The following is a 20,770-nucleotide window of genomic DNA, read 5'->3' as shown; positions in this document are numbered from 1 at the left end:
TTATCTTGTCTCACCTCCACAGCCCTACCAACATATCCACCGACAGTGGTGACCAGTCTACCAACTCTCAACCCTCCCTTGTTCCTGTCAGCCAATCAGACAGTGCTGGGGATTGTCCTGCAGTGGTATCCTCCTGAGTCTCAGGCCACACTACTCACTGGGTATGTCCTCCAGGCTCGGAGGGACAGAGGCCAATGGGTCATTCTCAACAGTGCTGTGAAGACCAACCAGAGTGAACTACTGGTGGAAGGATTACTGAGGGTGAGAGGCGATGATAATTTTGGACCTTGGCAGAATGAATGAAGACACTGACTATTTGATAAATGAGGTGTAATGAACTGTAATCTGAAGGCTATGACCTCCAAGCTCTAATGTGTTTTCAGATACGTTGCCCAGAATTGTGTCTACTGAACACTTGTCCTTCTCCCCTCTCAGGACTGCATTTATGATCTGAGATTGATGTCTCGCAGTAACAAACTACTGAGTGAGCCCAGCGAGTCTGTCAATGTGAACACCACAGGTTAGTATCATTACTGTACAGCCAGCTGTGATCAACTGCATGATAGAAACACTGTTTAGGTTCATAAAGCCTAGACTAAACAGTCCTAAACATTATGTAGCAGGTATATCAATTGTGCTTGATAATAATCAATGGTCATGACACTTGTCGTTATGTTGATAAATGTATTGCGTAGGTATTTCCCATTGTTAGCCAAAAGCATGGCTGTCTACGCTGTTGGTAGTGCATTACTCAGACACTGTGCCTGGTATGGTTGCAGGGATGGAGATGTACCCTGTCCAGCCAGGCTTCTTGGAGTTTGTCCCTGAGCCCCTATTGGCTGGTGTGTTGGGTGGAGTGTGCTTCCTGTTCGTGGCAATCATCCTCTCCTTGGTGACAGCCTGTGTTATGAGTCACAGAAGAGCCCATCGGCGCAGGAATAGGAGAGATGGTAAAGACTGTTGCATCCTAACATTTTTCTGATACTAAAACAGAGAATTTCAAGCTTTTGTTTTATTAGAGGTTATCTTTAAGAAAGTATTTTCAAAGCCTACTCAGCTGGAGTTCCAACTCCTTGGTGACTGGATCAACTCTTTGTAACTGTCAAGTGGTTCCTATGCATGCTAATCTACACTGAGTATACAAATATTAAGGACACCTGCTCTTCCAATGACAGAGTGACCAGGTGAATCCAGGTGAAAGCTATGATCCCTTATTGATGTCACTTAAATCCATTTCAATCTGTGTAGAGGAAGGGGAGGAAGAAGAAGGATTTTTAAGCTTGAGACAATTGAGACATGGATTGTGTGTGTGCCATTCAGAGGGTGAATGGGCAAGACAAAAGATTTAAGCACCTTTGAACGGGGTATGGTAGCAGGTGACAGGCACACTGGTTTGTGTCAAGAACTGCAATGCTGCTGGGTTTTATCACACTATACAGTTTCCAGTGTGTATCAAGAATGGTCCGCCGCCCAAAGGACATCCAGCCAACTTGACACAACTGTGGGAAGCATTAAAGTCAACATGGGCCAGCATCCCTGTGGAACGCTTTCAACACCTTGTAGAGTCCATGCCCCGGCGAATTGTATACTCAGTGTATTTCAGTTGACAGCGTTCCTTTTCATCCCATCTATTTGTTTATTTTACATGTGCCATTGTTTGACCTTTTCACCCTTCCCCGCCTTTTCAGATCAACCCTCTGCCTTCCAGAAGAGTCTTTCTCCAGAGTAAGTTCCCATCCTTACCAGCATGTTTTCCTCATTGCATTGGCCGTCTTCTCACAAACCCATGTTTCATTCTTGTGCATTTTTTGGAGAATCATTGCAAATGAATGTGTATTTATTTGATCTGCTACTAATAACAAACATAACTATTTGTATCCACTGAATGCATCCTTACATATGGTTCTTCTAAGCTTGAGACAATAATGTAATAATGCATTAACCTGTACTGTTAAACTCATCTCTCCTCCTTTATGACTCTTCTCTTCCTCAGAGCTCGCTCGCCTTCTGACAGCCCCGACAGCGTCCTGAAGATCAAGTTTTGTCCTCCCCTGTCTTTCTTCCCCAACTCCTCGTCTTCCCAGGCTGATCGTTCCTCCTTCAATAAAGGCAGCCGTGGAGAGTACCAGGACCAGCGCCGGCAGCTCCTGTCCAGCTCTACTCCCCCACCACATTACACCCTCTTTGAGAGCCACCTGGGAGGTAAGGCCCCCTCACCCTCTGCTCTGGAGTCCATCTTAAGAGGCCCAGATGGACGTTTCATTGTCCAACCCCTGCCAGAGGCACCTACTCTTTCCAACATGAAGACAGTCTTCCTACAAACCCAGACCATTAGGGGAGGCAGCGGCACAGGGAGCAACCGGACATCTTTCAGAGACTCTCCGAAGTCCAGCAGTCTGAGCTCTGAGAGGGGAGAGGGAAAGGACTCCCCCCTGACAGTGGAGGTTACAGAACTCAGCAAGCCCCCTGCCTCCCCAGGCAGAGTGAGGGCAATGGCCAGGAACTTCTCCCGTCACGGCTGCTTCTACTCTGATGACGAGCAGGGCTTCTCAGAGGCTCTGCTGGAGAGAGCCAGTTTCCACTCCGATAGGAGTGAGAAGAGAGTCTGTGACTCCCTGAAAAGATACCGATCTGGGCACCCAGAGGACATCTTCCCCAGCCTGGGCAGGACAGCCAGACTGCTGGAGATGGACAGGCATCACCTAGCAGATTACCAACCCATGGAGAGAGAGAGCCAGCTGACTAACGCCAGCACACTGGTCTCACAGATTGACACAAGTGAACAAAAGCAGGATAACCTCAGAAAGTGTCGGCAGCTGGCCAAAGAGAGGGAGATGATGGAAAGGGAGCTGGGTAACTATACTGCCAGCCAGAGGGAAAGGGAGTGGGAGAAAGAGGAGAACCAGCTTGAAAAGGCAACAAGCCCTAAAAGAGAACTGGGCAGTTCAGGGGCTGAGGATCCTATATGGAAGCCACAGGACATTACCTTACGTCCCAAAGCCCACCGGGCGTCCGGGCAGACCCACCAGCTGTCGGACTATAGGAGGGCCTGCTACTTTGGGAACACCAGCAGCCCAATGGACCGGCTCCCTTCCTCCTACATCCAATGGGACATCAGCCCAGTCACCTCTATCAGCAGCCTTGTTCCAGTGCAGAGCCCCTTAGAGAGCACCACGCCAAGATCCCAACATCCTCACCAACGTCAAGCTGGGCTGTCCATGGAGGACTCACTACATGTGGACTGCTCACGCTGGCCAGTCACTCAATGCACCTCTCCATTTCAGCTCTCCCCTACCTCAGAAAGACCACCTATCAGTCAAGGAACAGACAGAAACGTAGGCAGAGCCAGGTCAAGGAGTCCTGACAGAACTGTAGAAAGAGAGCAGGACATGTATCGTAGAAGGTCTATGGTTGAGGAGGGCTGGAGGGAGACAAAACAGCCAGGGGGAGGTGACTTAAAACCAAGATCGTCCTTTGCTTATGGTACACAGCATCTGGAGCCAACAGCTGAAAAATCTGTTTCAGCAGAGCGAGTGAGGGCCACAGGTTCTGGCCAGCCCTACCCAGGCACTGCACCATATAGTCTGTCTGAGAGAACAGAGACAATGGATGATAGGGAGAGATTAAATCAAATTCCCTCTGGTTGCTCTACCTTGCCATATGGTTACTCTACCTTGCCATATGGTTGCTCTACCTTGCTCCACAAAGCAGGGGCCAAAGGGAAAGTGAGAGGTGATCAAATTAGGGATGACCCTCAGAGTTCACTGTCAAACCCTGAGCAGGAGAGAGAGGGTGTCAGGGCACGCTCCAGAAGGAGTGATAGGGCTCTTTTTAGTGACAGCCCCAGTCAAATTTCTCCCTTAACTCTTCTGGAAGCGTGTGAGAGCGATCAGTCCCAGTTCTCTGCTGCTAGAATAACAGAGTCTTTCAAGAATAAGCCGGCAACCCAGGCACCCAAAATGTCCCCACTGCAAACAAGTGCAATTCTGGAGTATTTGAGCCTCCCGGGTTTCATTGAGATGAGTGTGGACAACCCTGGGGATGAATCTGAACTCACAGACACTGCTTGCAAAAGCGTAGAGCCACAGACAGACACTTCTCTGGAAGGTAAGCCAGACGTGGTTCCAAAAAACTGGGATGTTCATGTGCAGGAGAAACTAGAGAAAAGTTCAAGCCAAAACACGGTTTCTTTTTTAGAAAACAGACACTTTGTTGGTCCAGCAGGAACTTCAAAGGCAACTGAGAAGCCAGACTATAGATACTCTCTGCAAGTGCAAGCAAGAGATTCAAGCCACAGCGCTGCGATTCCAGACAGGTCCAAAAAACTAGCACCCGGGTCAGAATACACAGGGAATTATCGTTATTATGAGCAGTCACAACCACTTATTAGTCAAAAGACAACAGGCTCAGAGAGACCACCAACGGGAATTGGTTTAAGTCCAGCCCAGACGTTGGCTAGTGCAGCTAAAAGCATGGCAGAAGATGTGTTTAAACACACTAATACTTTTGCAGGGAAACCAGAGTCAGCTTCAGAACAATTCCAAAGACTTCATTCTCAGGGCAACAGGACTAATAAAATAGCCTCTAGGATCTATCAACACCCTGCACCGTTCATCAAGAAATCTCTGAGCATTGGGCCCTGCAGAACTCTTTCAGGCATGGGACAGCCTCGTCCATTCATAAAAAAGTCCATCAGCTTAGGGTCACAGAAATGGGAGCATTTTGAAAGACCAAGGACTTATGTCTCAGAGAAATGTTACTGGGATGAGTTCCCAAACCCAGACGTCCGGGTCAAATCGTATAGTTTAGGACGCAACCCTGCATCCTCCCTTTCCAGACAAGACCCCTTGTGGCGGGAAGGGGTCCAGTTTAGACAGCCGAGTGTAGGAAGCTTGGTGAAGCCTCTGAATGCTGACAGATCCTTGGAGAGGCTTCAGTATGACAGATCCCTAGCCAGCTCTTCCTATACCTACCTCAGCCCCTCCATGTACCCACCAAGACAACCCCCAGTCTCTGTTAGACTAGACTTATCAGATCCGTGTAGACAGGCCAGTGCTTATCCTGATGCCGCCACGTCGCCTATCACATATCAGGATGCTCTGAGGTCTGTAGAGCAAAGATATGTCTCTATGAACTCATCAATACCCCAGTACCTACCTAGACTAGACCAGTACCTACCCAGACTAGACCAGTACCCACCCAGACCAGACCAGTACACACCCAGACCAGGCATGAGGGGAGACTACCCCAGACCGATGGAGTCCAAGAAGGGCCAACCGAGGCCCAACCTGCCCCGGATGTATAGCTGGCCTTCACCCTACCATGGTGGCCCTTTCCCAGCCAGGGATGTAGACAGTCATAGAGAGGCAGAGAGAGGGACAGGGAAGGGGCCAGGAGCTGAGGCAGAGATGAGCGACAACAGGGAAGGATGGAGGGCCAGTTATGCCAGTCAGAGCAGTGGGAGAGGTAGCGTTGGCCTCCTCCGTCAGTCCATCTCTATCACTCCCATCCTTCTCAGCTCCCCGGAGACAACAGAGGAAAGTGAGACACAGAGACACAGAGCTGAGATGGATCTACGTGAGTGGAGAAAAAAAAGGTGAAACTACCGCACCAGTCCAACATCACACACAGGTGTCTTCACAGCTGAAGAAATTGAGGATATTGCCAAAATGTCATTGATTTACTGTTAAATTATTGCTATTGTCCCCTGTATGTCTGACTCTGACTACTTGTTTTGTGTGTGTCATTAAAAGGAACACATCAGTAGATGAGAGTTATGAGTGGGATTCTGCTGATGTCTGTGTGGATTTGGAAGTCCTGGAGGCCATGAAGCCACAGGTGGGGGTAGGGAAGGGCAGGGGGCAGGGCAGGCATGATCGAGTCCTTTCTGTGGCTGGCCTTCAGGACCTCTACAGGAAAGGTAAGACAATTGTATTTTATTATTCACCACACTGAATGTATCATATCATGTGCCTTTTGTTGTGGTTGTGGTGATGTGAGTTGTACCCATGATTCTTCCCATTCCATGCTGTTCCTCTCGATCCTGGCCCTCAGGCCCTCCTCCCTCAGTCAGTCCACCAGTTTCCAACCTACCTCACTGCCAATACACCCGCTCCCTAAGTGAGGCGCGCTTCAATGCACTCCGCCTGGAGTACCAGGAGTACAGGCGCTCTCAGGGATCCTCCTGCACCAGTGATCCCTGCCTCCCTCCCGACACAGACTCTGACTCCAACTCAGCACTGCTCTAACTGCCTGCCCACCCTGGTCCGTTCCTCTCTGCCTGCTACTGTTACCCCCTCACCTTCTCTTTGACCTCTCACTGCCTGCCTCTGTCCCTGCTAGTTTTCATCCATCTGTTGTGAAATTGTGCGTTCACTTTTTCTGTTTATTTTAGAACACTGTATTTTTTAAGCAAAGCACCAATTTATACTAGCTAATGGAATCCTAATCTCACAGTATTTTGATGTTTGTCTTTCTGAATCTTATATTGTTTGTCCTGGGAATGTGTTTAACGGTGTTAACATTTTGTATTTCAGATATGTCAAAGAAAGGAAGCAAATAGTTTCTCAGATGCAGAGAACTGACAGTACTGTGGTCCTGGATGTATGCTTGATATCTTTTTTTGAAGCTTCATGCAACACCTCAATATCCAAATCCTCCACAATCCAACTGGATCCGCTGTGGACGGAACACTGTCAAAAGTGTAACCAACTGAAAGAGACAGGATATGCTTGATCATATGGCGCACGTCGTACACACCAGTTGCCACAGATATTGATACCTGTGTTGTGCCATCATTATTGACACAGAATAATATTTGGCCCTGATTGGAGCCTGTTATGAGATGCTGGATATTTATATTTCTTGTGTTTTGGTGAAACTGACCAGGAACCTTTCAAAGAGGCAAGTACAAATGTAAACCAAAACAACAAGTGTTTTATGGGCTTTTGGTAAGCTTGGACAATCAAACACAGCTGTCCCTCTTTAAAAAAGATCTTGGAAAAGTCCCTGGATTCATGCTTGTACATAACCACTTGGCCAGCTAATGGAGGCAAGCTATAACTTGTGCCTGAGATCTGTATTTCAAGTCCAAAGAGTATTTCACATCAAGGACAAAGTCTTTTTGCTTCCACCACCATTTTATGAAAATTGGTGAAAACACCAGTCAGTTTATGACAATGTATGGATCTGTATGTGAAAACACTGAATATGAAGATTTAGTACCGTACTCAACACAAACAGTATTTTGTCATTAGCCACCTAAATGGCATGTGCTTTGAGTGAGCGAGCCTTCATCTTTGTGTTGCATTGTTACAGTGAGTGGGTAGCTAGCTCACCATTACCTGAGCAGAAAAACATGTTTATTCATTTCCCAATTAAACAGGTAAATCTCCCTCATTGTTGTGTTTGTAATTATACTCTGTTTTCTCCGCAGAGTATTTCAGACTAACAGGAAAGTATTGAGTGATTGCTGTAATTTATGTGTCAATGTTTTCATATACTGTAGCCCTAGACAATTACACCTTGTATTTTTGGTACCATAGCAACTCAACATCTTAATCCTTGATCATATGAAAAATATGTTATAAAGTTGTCCATGACAGGGACAGGTTGTGTATCATCTTTGCTTTACCTTTGTCCCCCCCAAAAATGGTAGTTCACCATTCACAAATATGGTTGAACATTATTCCCAAACTAAGCCTATATTAAATTATTGGAATTCAAGAATAACAATACGGCTTGAGATGAAGTACTGTGTATAATGTATGTCATCACCTTTTGTACTACAAGCATTATTGAACATTATTGTATATTTATTAACATGAGTTTTGATATGCAACAATGTTTACATGCAAGTTCACATTATTGATGTGAAAAGCACACTGTGAATATACTCCATTAAGCTGAATTCTGCTGGAATAAGAAGTCTCCATTTAGTGTTGTACATTTTATATCCAAAATTGTGTCCTGACATTTGTTATTTAATAAAAAAAACTGTACTTTATAATGGAACTGTTTTACAGTAACCAAGAGAGATATTTCTTATACAATTTCATAAAAAGAAAGATTTGAAGCATGTATTATACTTAAGGAGCATTTGTACATCTGTACATTTGGAGTACATTGGCATTTTTTTAAATACGTTTGATGTTTTGTACAAACTGGATGTTTTTTCAATATTTGCTCATTTGGTTGTTGTCATTGTCGTTTTTATTTTTGTATTGAATAAATTGTTTTATTCTGAATGTATCAGAATGTGACATTATGATTTGACATTGAAAAGTCTTGAACAGGGTCCTGAACTATCCAGTCTGCACCCATGTTCATTTGATTGGTAACAGTGAGATAAAACTCAAGAGTGAATCATTCACAGACTTTACACCTTTATTTATTTCAGACTTTACACATGAGGGCACCATTCAGTGAACTGGGTTCAAAACTGAGGGAAGCATAATTTGTGATTATTATGTTGTGTCCTACAGCACTACTCTTCTCAGACGGGATTTCAGCACAGTTTGTTCCTCCTCTCTTCTATGTTGAAGTTTAGGCTCTGTTTGATGAGACCCAAGATCACTCTTTCTCTCATGCCAATCGGCGCTAGGGTATGAGGCGTAATGCGTGCTATACCTCGATTGTAAAATATAATATTTAACTAACAACTGATAAGGCAATGCCGCAATAGAGTGATTATTGGGAGACTCGAACTGCTGATGCAACGAGAACCAGGAGTGACGACTTCTATGGGGAGGAGTGTACGATTGTAAGTGCAAACTTCACATCACAATTCTTTTGAAGAACGTTGAGAAGTGGAGGGAGGGAGGCAGCACAATATGTAGCTACAGCTCAGACTGCTATGGAGTGTTATGTTGACTGACTAGCTAGTAGAGTCCAGGGGACGGATTGGAAGAAATGCGGGTTGATGTGATCACGTGCTGCTACAATTGCCTATTATGTTTTGGTTGTTTGAGCATTTTTGTTTGTGGTTAATATTGCTAGATAGCTAGCTAACGAGCTAACTGTAGCAAGCTAGCTACATAATAACAGCAGCTAGATAAACTAACTAGTTAGCTATATAGATTACATTAAATTAGGCTCTATTGTGGTTACAGGATCTACATAGCTCTCTCACTAACGTTAGCTAGCCAACCAAGCTAAACTCAAGTCTATCGTAAATCGTTGAGTTAGAGGATGTGGCTAGCTAACTAGCTGTTTTAGATGCTGACCAGACGGGACACTTATCTTTTTTAGTTAACCTAGATTGCTAGTTAGCTATATAGCAAACAAACGGGCTAATGTTACGACACTGAATGATGTTTCCTAAGCTTGTTAGGTTGAAGCCATCTGTGTGTGATCGTGAGTTTGAGAGGAGTAGCTAGCTAGTATGAGAGGGAGCGAATGAATGCATCTGGGGAAGAATACCTTAGCCTCACATGGCATCTGATTATCACAATACTGTAATTTATGCATGGCATGACACATTCTTATGAGGTATAGCTAAGCTACATTATCAGTTGTGTGTCTGTCTCTGAGTTATATCTTTATAGTGGAAGATACCTGAGTTGATTCCAGACCAGCTGGACAGGACTATCAGACTTCAAGAGGAACCAATGTTTAGCTTTTGTCAGGTCACACACACGTTTCCACACACAAACCTACAACATGTCTCCGTGTAGCCGATATGAAATTGCTAGCTAGTTGGCGGTGGTGCGCCCTATGGCGTTTCAATCGGTGACGTCACTTGCTCTGAGACCTTGAAGTAGTGGTTCCCCTTGCTCTGCAAGAGCCGCAGCTTTTGTGGAGCGATGGGTAACGATGCTGTTCGCGCCCGGGGCGAGGGGACAGACGTAAAGTCTATATTGTGACATCTGCATCATAAATTACAGTGTATTCCCCAGCCCAATCTAGTGACCACCGTCCTCGACTCAGCCAGCCTAAAGATACAGGTATACACATCACTGGGACATTGTTATTGCATTATCATGAACAGATATTGCCACCTTAGGTAATGGTGGATGTGTACTGCACAGTTGAGAGGATCCCATGATTAAGAATTTCACTGCAAGGTTTAGCCTATGATCACATCTGATGTTATTCAGTATAAACCTTGATTTCCATCGAAATCATGAAGAATAATTGTATTGTCTGTGTTTGTATGCTGTGAGGATGACACCATAAGAACAGGTGGGTTCAAGAAGGATGGAAACCTAGAGTTCAACATTTTCTACAGGAGATACCCAGACACACACATCTGTATTAAAACTAAAACTGAGGGGGCAATAGCACAGACAGAAGGGGTAACCCAAACACGTCACAGAGGCTATAAAGTTGAAGCATTCGTTTAGAATGTTTTCTCACCACCACATATGGTAGTGAGATGAAGTCCAGCCACGGGTAATGGGACTAGATGAAACCGAGCCAATATTCTTTCTCATTGATTAATCATCTCATCTCAATACATTTTTCTGTTCCCAAAACTAGGATCTGTTATGAACACAGTGCACTAAATTTTATAGACTTGACGCTCTGCCAAAGTAAAACATAAATAAAAAGTCGTTTAAAAGTGCAAGGTTGCATTTGTGCAGACGCGCACTTCAGAAGAGGCATTCCCTAACGGAAATATGCAAATACAGTGGGGCAAAAAAGTATTTAGTCAGCCACCAATTGTGCAAGTTCTCCCACTTAAAAAGATGAGAGGCCTGTCATTTTCATCATAGATACACTTCAACTATGACAGACAAAATGAGAGAGAAAAAAATCCAGAAAATCACATTGTAGGATTTTTAATGAATTTATTTGCAAATTATGGTGGGGAAAAAGTATTTGGTCACCTACAAACAAGCAAGATTTCTGGCTCTCACAGACCTGTAACTAGGCTCCTCTGTCCTCCACTCGTTACCTGTATTAATGGCACCTGTTTGAACTTGTTATCAGTATAAAAGACACCTGTCCACAACGTCAAACAGTCACACTCCAAACTCCACTATGGCCAAGACCAAAGAGCTGTCAAAGGACACCAGAAACAAAATTGTAGACCTGCACCAGGCTGGGAAGACTGAATCTGCAATAGGTAAGCAGCTTGGTTTGAAGAAATCAACTGTGAGAGCAATTATTAGGAAATGGAAGACATACAAGACCACTGATAATCTCCCTCGATCTGGGGCTCCACGCAAGATCTCACCCCGTGGGGGTCAAAATGATCACAAGAACGGTGAGCAAAAATCCCAGAACCACACGGGGGGACCTAGTGAATGACCTGCAGAGAGCTGGGACCAAAGTAACAAAGCCTACCATCAGCAAGGGCATTGAAGATGAAACGTGGCTGGGTCTTTCAGCATGACAATGATCCCAAACACACCGCCCGGGCAACGAAGGAGTGGCTTCGTAAGAAGCATTTCAAGGTCCTGAAGTGGCCTAGCCAGTCTCCAGATCTCAACCCCATAGAAAATCTTTGGAGGGAGTTGAAAGTCCGTGTTGCCCAGCAACAGCCCCAAAACATCACTGCTCTAGAGGAGATCTGCATGGAAGAATGGGCCAAAATACCACCAACAGTGTGTGAAAACCTTGTGAAGACTTATAGAAAACGTTTGACCTCTGCCATTGCCAACAAAGGGTATATAACAAAGTATTGAGATAAACTTTTGTTATTGACCAAATACTTATTTTCCACCATCATTGCAAATAAATTCATTAAAAATCCTACAATGTGATTTTCTGGATTTCTTTTTCTCATTTTGTCTGTCATAGTTGAAGTGTACCTATGATGACAATTACAGGCCTCTCTCATCTTTTTAAGTGGGAGAACTTGCACAATTGGTGGCTGACTAAATACTTTTTTGCCCCACTGTATATGCTACGAGACAATAGGATCTCGCGCTTGATTTTGACCACCTCCTTGCTTGTTCTGCCCACTAAGCTTCCCTCTTGCTCCCACTGTAAACAACACAGATTAGTTATAAATATCTTTGGCAATAGTTTCAATTTGAGGTGGCACATTGTTGGCGTTCACATGCTTCCTAGCCGGAAATGCATATATTTTTTTATTTAAACTTTAGTGAATTAGGCAAGTGAGTTTTTTATTTTTTTTCGTTTTAATTTATTTTTAATTTATTTTTATTAACAACAAATCAAAACATAAAGCACACGAGGGAACACAAGCATACATAGATTACAAACCATGGACAATCGAGCTAGGGGGTACAATATCACATTACAATTCCACAAGGACCTTAAGGGACATACATATGCTTACAATTCTAACAGCTTTTTTGTTAGTAAAGCATTTAACTGTCTTAAAATACAGTTAAATTTATTTTTGTAGGGTACTAAAATGTGGTTTTCTGTTTGTAAATTTACATTTGTGTATATGAAATTTGGCCAAAAGAATAATGAAATGAATTACATGAAAATGTTTCAGCTTATTTCTATTGTATGTAAAGAATTCAAACACTACATCTCTCAACAATAGAGTAAAATCTTCATAAATGTGTTCAATTATAAACCAACTGATGTCTTGCCACAGTTTTCTTACATTCATACAATGCCAAAAAAGATGCAACACTGTTTCTGGGTGGTCATTACAAAAGGAGCAATTTGAGTTGATGTTTTCCTTAAACTTCTTCATATAGTGGTTGGCAGGATAATATTTATGAATAATTTTAAAGGAAACTTCCTTAATTTTGTTAACAAGTAGGCATGTGTGTGGCAACATCCAAACTTTTTTCCAACAGATATTATCAAAAAATCCATTCCAATAAGGCATGACATAAGGTATACATCCAGATAAAACATCCTGCTGAAACAAGGATCGTATCGCTCTGTTGTTGAATGGACCAAAAGAGAAACAAATCTTTCCTACTGATGAGTCAACAGGGTCAATAGAAGGTAGGCTCTGAGGGTCAGGTCTTGACACGTTCCTGAATAACATAGCAACACCCGAGGGAATGGCATCTAAAACAATTGCAAAAGCTACTTGTTCAGAAAATAATTTGTAAAATTCGGATGTAATTCCATCAACACCTGGTGATTTATTGTTCTTTAGATGTTTGATATACTCTATAATCTCTTCAACTTTGATGGGTTCATCACACTGTTTAGATTCTATATCACTGATAGAGTGAACATTTTTCAGTGAGTTAAAAAACATATCTGTGGATTCCTGACAATACGTAGAGCTATACAATTTTCTGTAAAAATTGCTACAGTATTTAGCAATTAATTTTTGGTCATGTGTAATAACACCATCAATGTTTAATTTATGGATAGTGTAATTTTTAGAGTGACATTTCTCAAGTCTAAAGAAATAGGATGAATTCTGTTCTCCCTCTTCAATCCATTTTTTCCTAGATCTAATAAAGGCTCCTTCTGCTTTTAATTTATATATATTATCCAGTTTATTTTGTAACTCAATTAGTTCCATCTTCTCCTCCCCCGAGAGGTCTGCTAGGGACCTCTGAAAAAGGGAAGGCATCTTAATGATCACCTTTTCCTCCTCAGCTCTTCTGGTCTTAGCAATATTACTACCATATTTTCTAAGGTATTTGGACACCTCAAATAGGCAAGTGAATTAAGAACAAATTCTTATTTCCAATGATGGCTAAACCCGGACGACGTTGGGCCAATTGTGTGCCGCCCTATGGGACTCCCAATCACGGCTGGATGTTACGCAGCCTGGATTCAAACCAGGAACTGCAGTGACGCCTCTTGCAGTGAGATGCAGTGCCTTAGACTTTGCGGACCTCGGGAGCCCATATTATGACACAATTTTGTGACGTTTTTGTTCGTTTTGGACTTCGGTAAGGTTTTTTTTCGGCTGCAGAGGGTCTTTTACTTAATTATAAGGAATTCTTACCACTCTACAAGATCCTTGTAACACCTAAAGATGTGCAACATTCCCGCAGGTGTTGCTTTATTTTTCAGGAACGTGTCAAGGCCTGACCCTCAGAACATACCTAAGATTAACCCTGGTGACTCATCAGTAGGAAACATTTGTTTCTCTTTTGGTCCATCCAACAACAATACTAGCCTTCTTTCAGCAGGATGTTGTATCTATACCTCATGTCATGCCTTTATTGGAATGGTTTTATTGATCATATATGTTGAAAAAAGTTTGGATGTTACCACACACATACCTACTTACTGTATTAACAAAATTAACAAAATTAAGGACGTTTAAAAAAAAAAAAAAATCATGAATATTATCCTGCCAACCACTATATGAAGAAGTATGAATATTATCATGAATATTATCCTGCCAACCACTATATGAAGAAACATATATTCAAATTGTACCTTTTGTAATGACCTCCCAGAAACGGTGTTGCATATTTTTTAGCATTGTATTCATGTAATGAATCTGTGGCAAGACATCAGTAGATGTATAATTGAACACATTTATGAAGATTTTACACTTATGGAGAGATGTACTACTTGGATTCTTTACCTACGATAGAAATAAGTTGAAACAATGATGTAATTAATTGTATTATTCTTTTGGCCCAATTTCATATTCACAAATGTAAATTTACAAACAAAACACCACATTTTCTTACCTTACAAAAATAAATTGAACCATAAGACAACTATACTCTACCAACAAAAAAACTAAGAGTTATAAATGTGTGTGTATGTCTCTTAAGGTCCATGTGTAATGTGATATTGTACTCCCTAGCCCAAATGTCCTTTGTATATTCTTTATACACATAGATCTCACACTTGTGTTCCCCCATGTACTTTTTGTATTGATTTGTTGTTAATAATAATGATTTTAAAAAAGGGGGTTTAATCTTAGATTAATTCTGACTATTTTGAGGAAGTGACTACTGGCTACGGCGTCTCAAAATGGAAAAACAGTACAATTACCACTTTTCTCTTGTTTTTAAGCGAAGGCCTTTTAAGGGAGTATGCGAGCACACTCGTTCGGTTCTCCTAGGCTAGGCGCTAACCGAACTGAAGCATGCCCCCTTTAGTACCCTTGTGGAGCCGGGTACGAGCCTACATTTACAATTCTTACATTGAAAGCAATTATCTAAAAGAAAAATTGGACAATTTCTTTTTATTTTCGAATATGACCTGCTTTTGTATAAACAGTCCACAATACATGTTTACAGACTGATGAAAGTAAAGCAACAATGAGGGGAAAGGCTAAAATAAAATAAACAATAGAGCAACAAATCACCTATGGTAAAAGTATATTATTAACCACATTTATTAAAAAAAATGTAAAAAGTAAGCAGTACAGGGCTGAATCTGAACACAAGTTAAGATATGTGTGTGTAAGATTCCATCCCAAATAATTACAATCAGATTCTCACTATCTTGAGGATCAAGGGGGAAGAACTCATGCACAGACAACACACAACTGTCACATAACTCAAGCCAAGTAATCACAAAGTACAATTAAGAGTTGCCAATCAGTTGTGTATATTTAAGTGAAATTACTTAATTTATGAAATTACCAATGCATTGTGGATTGATGATTCTACAATGACGTTCTACCCATTTTCCCCATTGTTAAAATGAGAAAATAATGTTCCTCTAGTTGTCCAACATAGGAACATCTTGAATAATGTCCATTGCAATATGAGACACTTCACATTTCTCATGGTTTTCCATCAATTACTTTCACAGCAATGAATGCCTAACTCACTAGCCATAATCATGTAAAATAACTTTTTTTTTACGACCATGACAAACCAATTTGACAGAATATTGAAAACCTATTAATTTCCAAGTTCACAACTGCAAGACTAAATAAAATGCAAAACAGTGCCTTTCATACACATACAAAGAAAAACATACATTTACCACACCAGGGACAGGCAGTCAATAAATAATGGTCCATTTCAATTGAAAAAATAAATGTCCACAATTCAGTGTCTGTGTAATCTTGGTGCCTTTTATTAGGTTTAACTGATAAAATGTCAAATAATATTCACATGGCAGGCAAGTCACCAAGTTTTGGATGTTCAGTGGGTATTTAATGCTTCAAACCAAGCGCCAAATACTACTGCCACACTGTGGAAACTTGAAACTTTGTTGAAAACTTGACCTTTGTCAAGCCATGACTGTCATATACCAAGTTGAGTCACAACCCATATCTGATCATCCAATAACCAGGCGTAGACCCAAACCGCACAGTGAATTAACACCCCATATATTACCACTGTCTCTTGCTTTACATGTATGAGTCAAGACTTTAATGCCATTTACATGCAAATTACTAAAAGCTTCAGTGGTGAAAATAAGATTCAAGTATTGAATCTCTGCCATCATAAAAGGAAGCTTTCATGCACTCAAGCACCCACAATCAAGAAATAAGTGTGTTCATTAGTGTGTTGATAAAGGAAAGGAGAATAAGCTATTTGCAGAGAATATCCATTTGGTACAATTATTGGATCACATATCTGTATATGTGTTTGTTACGAGGCAAAAAGTGGTACTCATAGAGAAGCCTGGATGTAAGAGAAAGAAGCGGCCGTCTGGCAACATTAAGGCATGTATGCAGGAGGCGGCTGGAACTGGTTGGCAATGTCATAATCAGCAGGATATGTTTCACTGCTCTCCTCCATCTCTGAGAGAAGCTCCAGAGCCTGCTCTTCCTCCTCTGTGGGGTAGTGGCGCAGCAGGTTGGCAGCTGTGGCCAGAATAGAGGCTCCACCAGCCCCCGCCACCAGGTAAAAGCTGATGGCAAAAGTGACGTAGATGAGGGATCCGTGGTACTTCTTGTGCTGCTGCTGAAGTGACAAGATGAGCTCTGAGGCCCAGTAGCAGAACCCGATCACTGTGGCACACTGCAGCACTGAAACCATACAAAATAACAGCAAACAGGAAAATATTTTTTTGTTTCTACCTTGCCTTGCAATTGTTTTCACACTCTTTAGCTGAAAAGCTCATCCCCCCCCTTCCACCACCCAAAACCATTCATACCTGTGAGAATGTGTGCAAATGCATATCTGCGGGTGATCTTGAGGGCAGGGTGCTTGGGTCCAAAGACATCCAACAGGAAAGCTGTCAGGCTGCACAGGATGCCCAGGAAGCAGAATGCAGCAATGACCCTTATCAGTAAGATGGTCTGGGAGTTCATGCAGTAATCTTTAGAAGAAGTTCGTGATAGTTAACACAAACCACAGGTCTTGTAAACATGCCAACGTGATTTCACATTTGGTGCTCGAGCCACTGTTGACAATATCATTACTTACCCTCCATGAGTTTTGGGTCAATGTATCCCAGGACATCAGCCACTCCAAGCTCCTGCCTGGGACACGTCCCTCCATGAACTCGGACCCAAGCTGGTTCAGCCAATGCCGTACATAGAGCAGTGATGGAGAGTGCTCCGGGGAGGGCAGATGCCAGGCTTCGCTCTGGCTGCTTGGGCAGTGCGGTACCCCCTCTCCTTCGCCGGCTTCCAGGGACAGTGGCACCAGGTGGTGCATACATTGTCATTCAATTCCCGCTTTGTCTTCAACCAGGACTCAGTGCCTGATGTATATATCTATGTTATGTCACTCAAAGGACGGACAGCTTTTGTTTTGACAATGCGCCCTTCGCCTGTGAAATAATCAGCTCACCAAAACCGATAGTGAAGGTCAACTGGTTACATTATTTGTCAAATAAATAAGTTTCAACTGTTGGGTGTGATATGATAAATGACAAAAAAAAATAGACCGATAATTTTCAGCCTAACTAGCTAAGATCTCGACCTAGGCCTGTTAGCAGCAGAAGTTAGCTATCTAGTTCGTTTTAGACGTATAACGTTAGCTAGCCAAGTATAAAATCCTAATTGAAACAGTAACGTGAACTGGCATAATAAATACAATCTTATGATAGTATACTTACAATCTGGCCAATAAATGTATCTAAAACGCGAACATCAGGATTTATACTAGCTCTCACGCTAAAAACAAAAACAAAAGGCAGCCAATTCGCTAGCTGGCTTCCTGTAAAATTGTTTCCTTGTTATTCATCACAAACCAAGGTACTTTTGTGGTTATTACCGCCATCTACTGGGTTATTGTGCAGCTACACACCAGAAACACGCGCAATGTTCACCCTGTACTCATGGGGGCGGTAATGAGCCAGATGGACGTTAGATTGGCAGCCAGCAGTAACTAGATACGAACAGGAAGAAAAAGTAGGAAGTTGAGGTTAAGCGTTTTTGGATTTGGTTGGTAAATGTATTTACATATACCGGATAACAACATCGCATTTTAAGTGGATAGTAGCTATCGTCATTGTTTATGTCTGTATGATATTTGCATTATCTTCTTGGAGATACGGTTTTGTTGGTATCATTCATAGCTACGACTAGTTTGGTGGCTGCACATTGTGCTTATCAGTTGCCAGTAACTGCAAGATAGCAAGCTTGTTAGCAATGAAGGACACTTTGGCCCTTCTACAGAAATTCAACGCGCATCCAGATTCCCGCTGTTGGTATGTTGCATGGAACCCCAAGGGCACATTGCTGGCCTCGTGTGGTGGTGACCGGGCCATTCGGATATGGGGAAGGGAAGGTAAATATCCCAAATCCATTGTGTGAAATCAACCATATCAGAGGCATGTGCCGGTGGGGAAAACAGAAAAAATGAACCCCTTTGTCTGTGTAGGTGACTCTTGGGAATGCAAGACAGTGCTCCAGGATGGACACCAGAGAGCTGTCAGAAAGGTGGCATGGTCCCCATGTGGAAACTACCTGGCCTCAGCCAGCTTTGATGCCACAACCTGCATCTGGAAGAAGAAGAATGATGACTTTGAGGTGAGTCGTCCACAGACAATTGACCAAATGCTTTGCGATGATAGTAAGATATGGCCCGTGAGAGCATCACACTGTCTCTGTTTCTTTCAGTGCTTGACAGTGTTGGAAGGACATGAGAATGAGGTCAAATGTGTGGCCTGGGCCCCATCCGGTAACCTGCTGGCCACATGTAGCAGAGACAAGAGTGTCTGGATCTGGGAGGGTTAGTGCTGCATTAACAAAGGAATACAATTCCTTGTATTTTTATCACATTACTTGTGTTCCACATAAACATTCAGCTGTTGTATCTGTATGTTGTTTTGAACAGTCTGTCACCATGTCTCTTTCTGTCTTTCTCAGTGGATGAGGAGGATGAGTATGAGTGTGTGAGCGTGGTGAACTCTCATACACAGGATGTCAAGCATGTTGTCTGGCATCCAACACAGGAGGTACTGCCTATTTCATACTGTTTCACTTTTTGTACTAAATAGCAGCATAATAAAATCCTTTCACACCCCAACACTATTGCAAGGCTTCTCTGGACTAATCGTTTCAGTATTCTGTACTCAGTGTGTTTTTACCCACTGAAGTTAAATGTTCTCTACGCAGCTTCTGGCCTCGTGTAGCTACGACAACAATGTGTGTGTCTATAAAGAAGAGGATGATGACTGGGAGTGCAGGGCGACCTTGGAGGGTCACACCTCCACTGTCTGGGGTTTGACCTTTGACCCAAGTGGCCAGAGACTGGCCTCGTGCAGTGATGACCGTACTGTGAAGATCTGGAAAGAATGTCAGCCTGGAGGTGGGCAGGGTGAGCAAGATGCTCCATGAATGTGTGAATGATGTAAGGGGAAAAGGAAGGTAATGATAAATGCCCATTTAACGCCTGATTTGTTTTTTTTACTGAAGGCACAGACAGGGCTTGGAAATGTGTTTGCACCCTTTCAGGGTTTCATGGAAGGACAGTGTATGATATTGCATGGTGAGCATCCTCTTTTATATAAAAAATATATTGATAAAATGCAGCCACAGATCCAATTCAGTACTTATTTGTTGTGCTCAGGTGTCCGCTGACCGGTGCTCTGGCGACTGCATGTGGTGATGACGGAGTGCGTGTGTTTAAGGAGGATGAGACGGCTGACCCAGACCAGCCTGTTTTCTCCCTGTCTGCCCATGTACCCAAGGCCCACAGCCAGGATGTCAACTGTATCGCCTGGAACCCCAAGGAGGCTGGGCTCCTTGTCTCCTGCAGTGACAATGGGGAGATAGCCGTCTGGAACTACCAGTCTGAGGTCTGAGAAAATGTACAGTATGCTGAGCCAGTTAGGACTTCCACATCCAGTGTTTAACAGTGCTGAGTTGACCTTGTACAATCGAGGGTGCTACCAGCACTGAAATAGTCATGTATTTTGTTTGTCTCTTGGAATATCCTGTTCTAACTAGATTAGTGGTTGATTGTAACATTAGGTTTCTTGGTCTCATGTGATACTGATAAGACTCATTCACACACACTGTGCACTTGTTCTGTGCTTCATAAATCATGGTTTCAAGGGTCCCAAATGTGTATTGTCATAATTATGTATTTGAAAAACAATACAATTTACACACATTCCAAAGGCATTTTGTAATATCAATAAAATAAAATTGTTATAGCTATTTAATCAAAGTTGAGTGGTTCGGCACATTTGGATGTCTAGGACTGGTGCTAGCTAAAAGTTTCCAGAAACGTTGTAAGGGAAAGAAAGCCCTTAGCTTACAATTATGATGGAAAGTGCCTTAGCTCTCAATACCATTGCATTAAAAAAATATTACATTGTTCGTAAGGATTATTGTCCTCATTTTAAAAGGTAGACTCAGCTATATGTAAAATGCATAGTGGGTAAATTTCGGTCCTTTGGCTACCACGTAAGCGCATGAAGCGAACCCATGCACATGCATAGACACTGTGTGAGAGCGAAGTCTTGCACCTCGTTCATCGCAATATCTGCAGTGCTACTTGTGGCAACGTCATTACACTTAGTCTACCTTTAAATTGACAGT

The 20,770-nt window shown here is 42.6% G+C and overlaps 4 protein-coding genes across 8 annotated transcripts in view; 3 read left to right on the top strand and 1 right to left on the bottom strand.

Annotated features, from left to right (window-relative positions):
* Nucleotides 1–3,918, top strand: part of LOC139389491 (protein turtle homolog A-like) — a 28,445-nt gene extending 24,527 nt beyond the window's left edge. The window contains exons 14-19 of the mRNA XM_071136321.1: nt 23–261; nt 436–520; nt 780–950; nt 1,689–1,725; nt 1,994–3,725; nt 3,877–3,918. Of these exons, the coding sequence (XP_070992422.1) occupies nt 23–261; nt 436–520; nt 780–950; nt 1,689–1,725; nt 1,994–3,725; nt 3,877–3,918 (2,306 nt within the window). The remainder of the gene's footprint in view (nt 1–22; nt 262–435; nt 521–779; nt 951–1,688; nt 1,726–1,993; nt 3,726–3,876) is intronic.
* On the top strand, nt 3,674–8,111 carry LOC139390050 (uncharacterized). 3 transcript variants are annotated; one of them, XM_071137164.1, is made up of 2 exons: nt 3,674–5,920; nt 6,537–8,111. In XM_071137164.1, the coding sequence occupies exon 1, from the start codon at nt 3,960–3,962 to the stop codon at nt 5,598–5,600; it is 1,641 nt and encodes a 546-aa protein (XP_070993265.1). In that variant the 5' UTR covers nt 3,674–3,959; the 3' UTR covers nt 5,601–5,920; nt 6,537–8,111. The 3 variants fall into 3 exon arrangements, with proteins under 3 accessions (XP_070993265.1, XP_070993263.1, XP_070993264.1); XM_071137162.1 differs by having other exon boundaries at nt 6,055–8,111; XM_071137163.1 differs by having other exon boundaries at nt 3,674–6,264.
* A 6,926-nt stretch (nt 8,112–15,037) lies between these two features.
* On the bottom strand, nt 15,038–18,002 carry LOC139389716 (transmembrane protein 127-like). Of its 2 annotated transcripts, XM_071136623.1 has the most exons (4): nt 17,836–17,961; nt 17,199–17,562; nt 16,927–17,091; nt 15,038–16,798 (listed from the first exon to the last, which is right to left on the bottom strand). In XM_071136623.1, the coding sequence occupies exons 2-4, from the start codon at nt 17,440–17,442 to the stop codon at nt 16,488–16,490; spliced, it is 720 nt and encodes a 239-aa protein (XP_070992724.1). In that variant the 5' UTR covers nt 17,443–17,562; nt 17,836–17,961; the 3' UTR covers nt 15,038–16,487. The 2 variants fall into 2 exon arrangements, with proteins under 2 accessions (XP_070992724.1, XP_070992723.1); XM_071136622.1 differs by having other exon boundaries at nt 17,199–18,002.
* A 76-nt stretch (nt 18,003–18,078) lies between these two features.
* Nucleotides 18,079–20,548, top strand: LOC139390011 (probable cytosolic iron-sulfur protein assembly protein ciao1-A). 2 transcript variants are annotated; one of them, XM_071137113.1, is made up of 7 exons: nt 18,079–18,509; nt 18,603–18,751; nt 18,842–18,953; nt 19,091–19,179; nt 19,340–19,532; nt 19,640–19,712; nt 19,794–20,548. In XM_071137113.1, exons 1-7 carry the CDS (start codon nt 18,371–18,373, stop codon nt 20,026–20,028), a joined length of 990 nt encoding a protein of 329 aa, XP_070993214.1. In that variant the 5' UTR covers nt 18,079–18,370; the 3' UTR covers nt 20,029–20,548. The 2 variants fall into 2 exon arrangements, with proteins under 2 accessions (XP_070993214.1, XP_070993213.1); XM_071137112.1 differs by having other exon boundaries at nt 19,340–19,541.
* The last annotated feature ends 222 nt before the right edge of the window (nt 20,549–20,770 follow it).

The sequence above is a fragment of the Oncorhynchus clarkii genome, chromosome 30 (assembly GCF_045791955.1).
Source record: "Oncorhynchus clarkii lewisi isolate Uvic-CL-2024 chromosome 30, UVic_Ocla_1.0, whole genome shotgun sequence".
NCBI lineage: Eukaryota > Metazoa > Chordata > Actinopteri > Salmoniformes > Salmonidae > Oncorhynchus > Oncorhynchus clarkii.
This window is presented reverse-complemented; position numbering and strand designations above follow the sequence as displayed.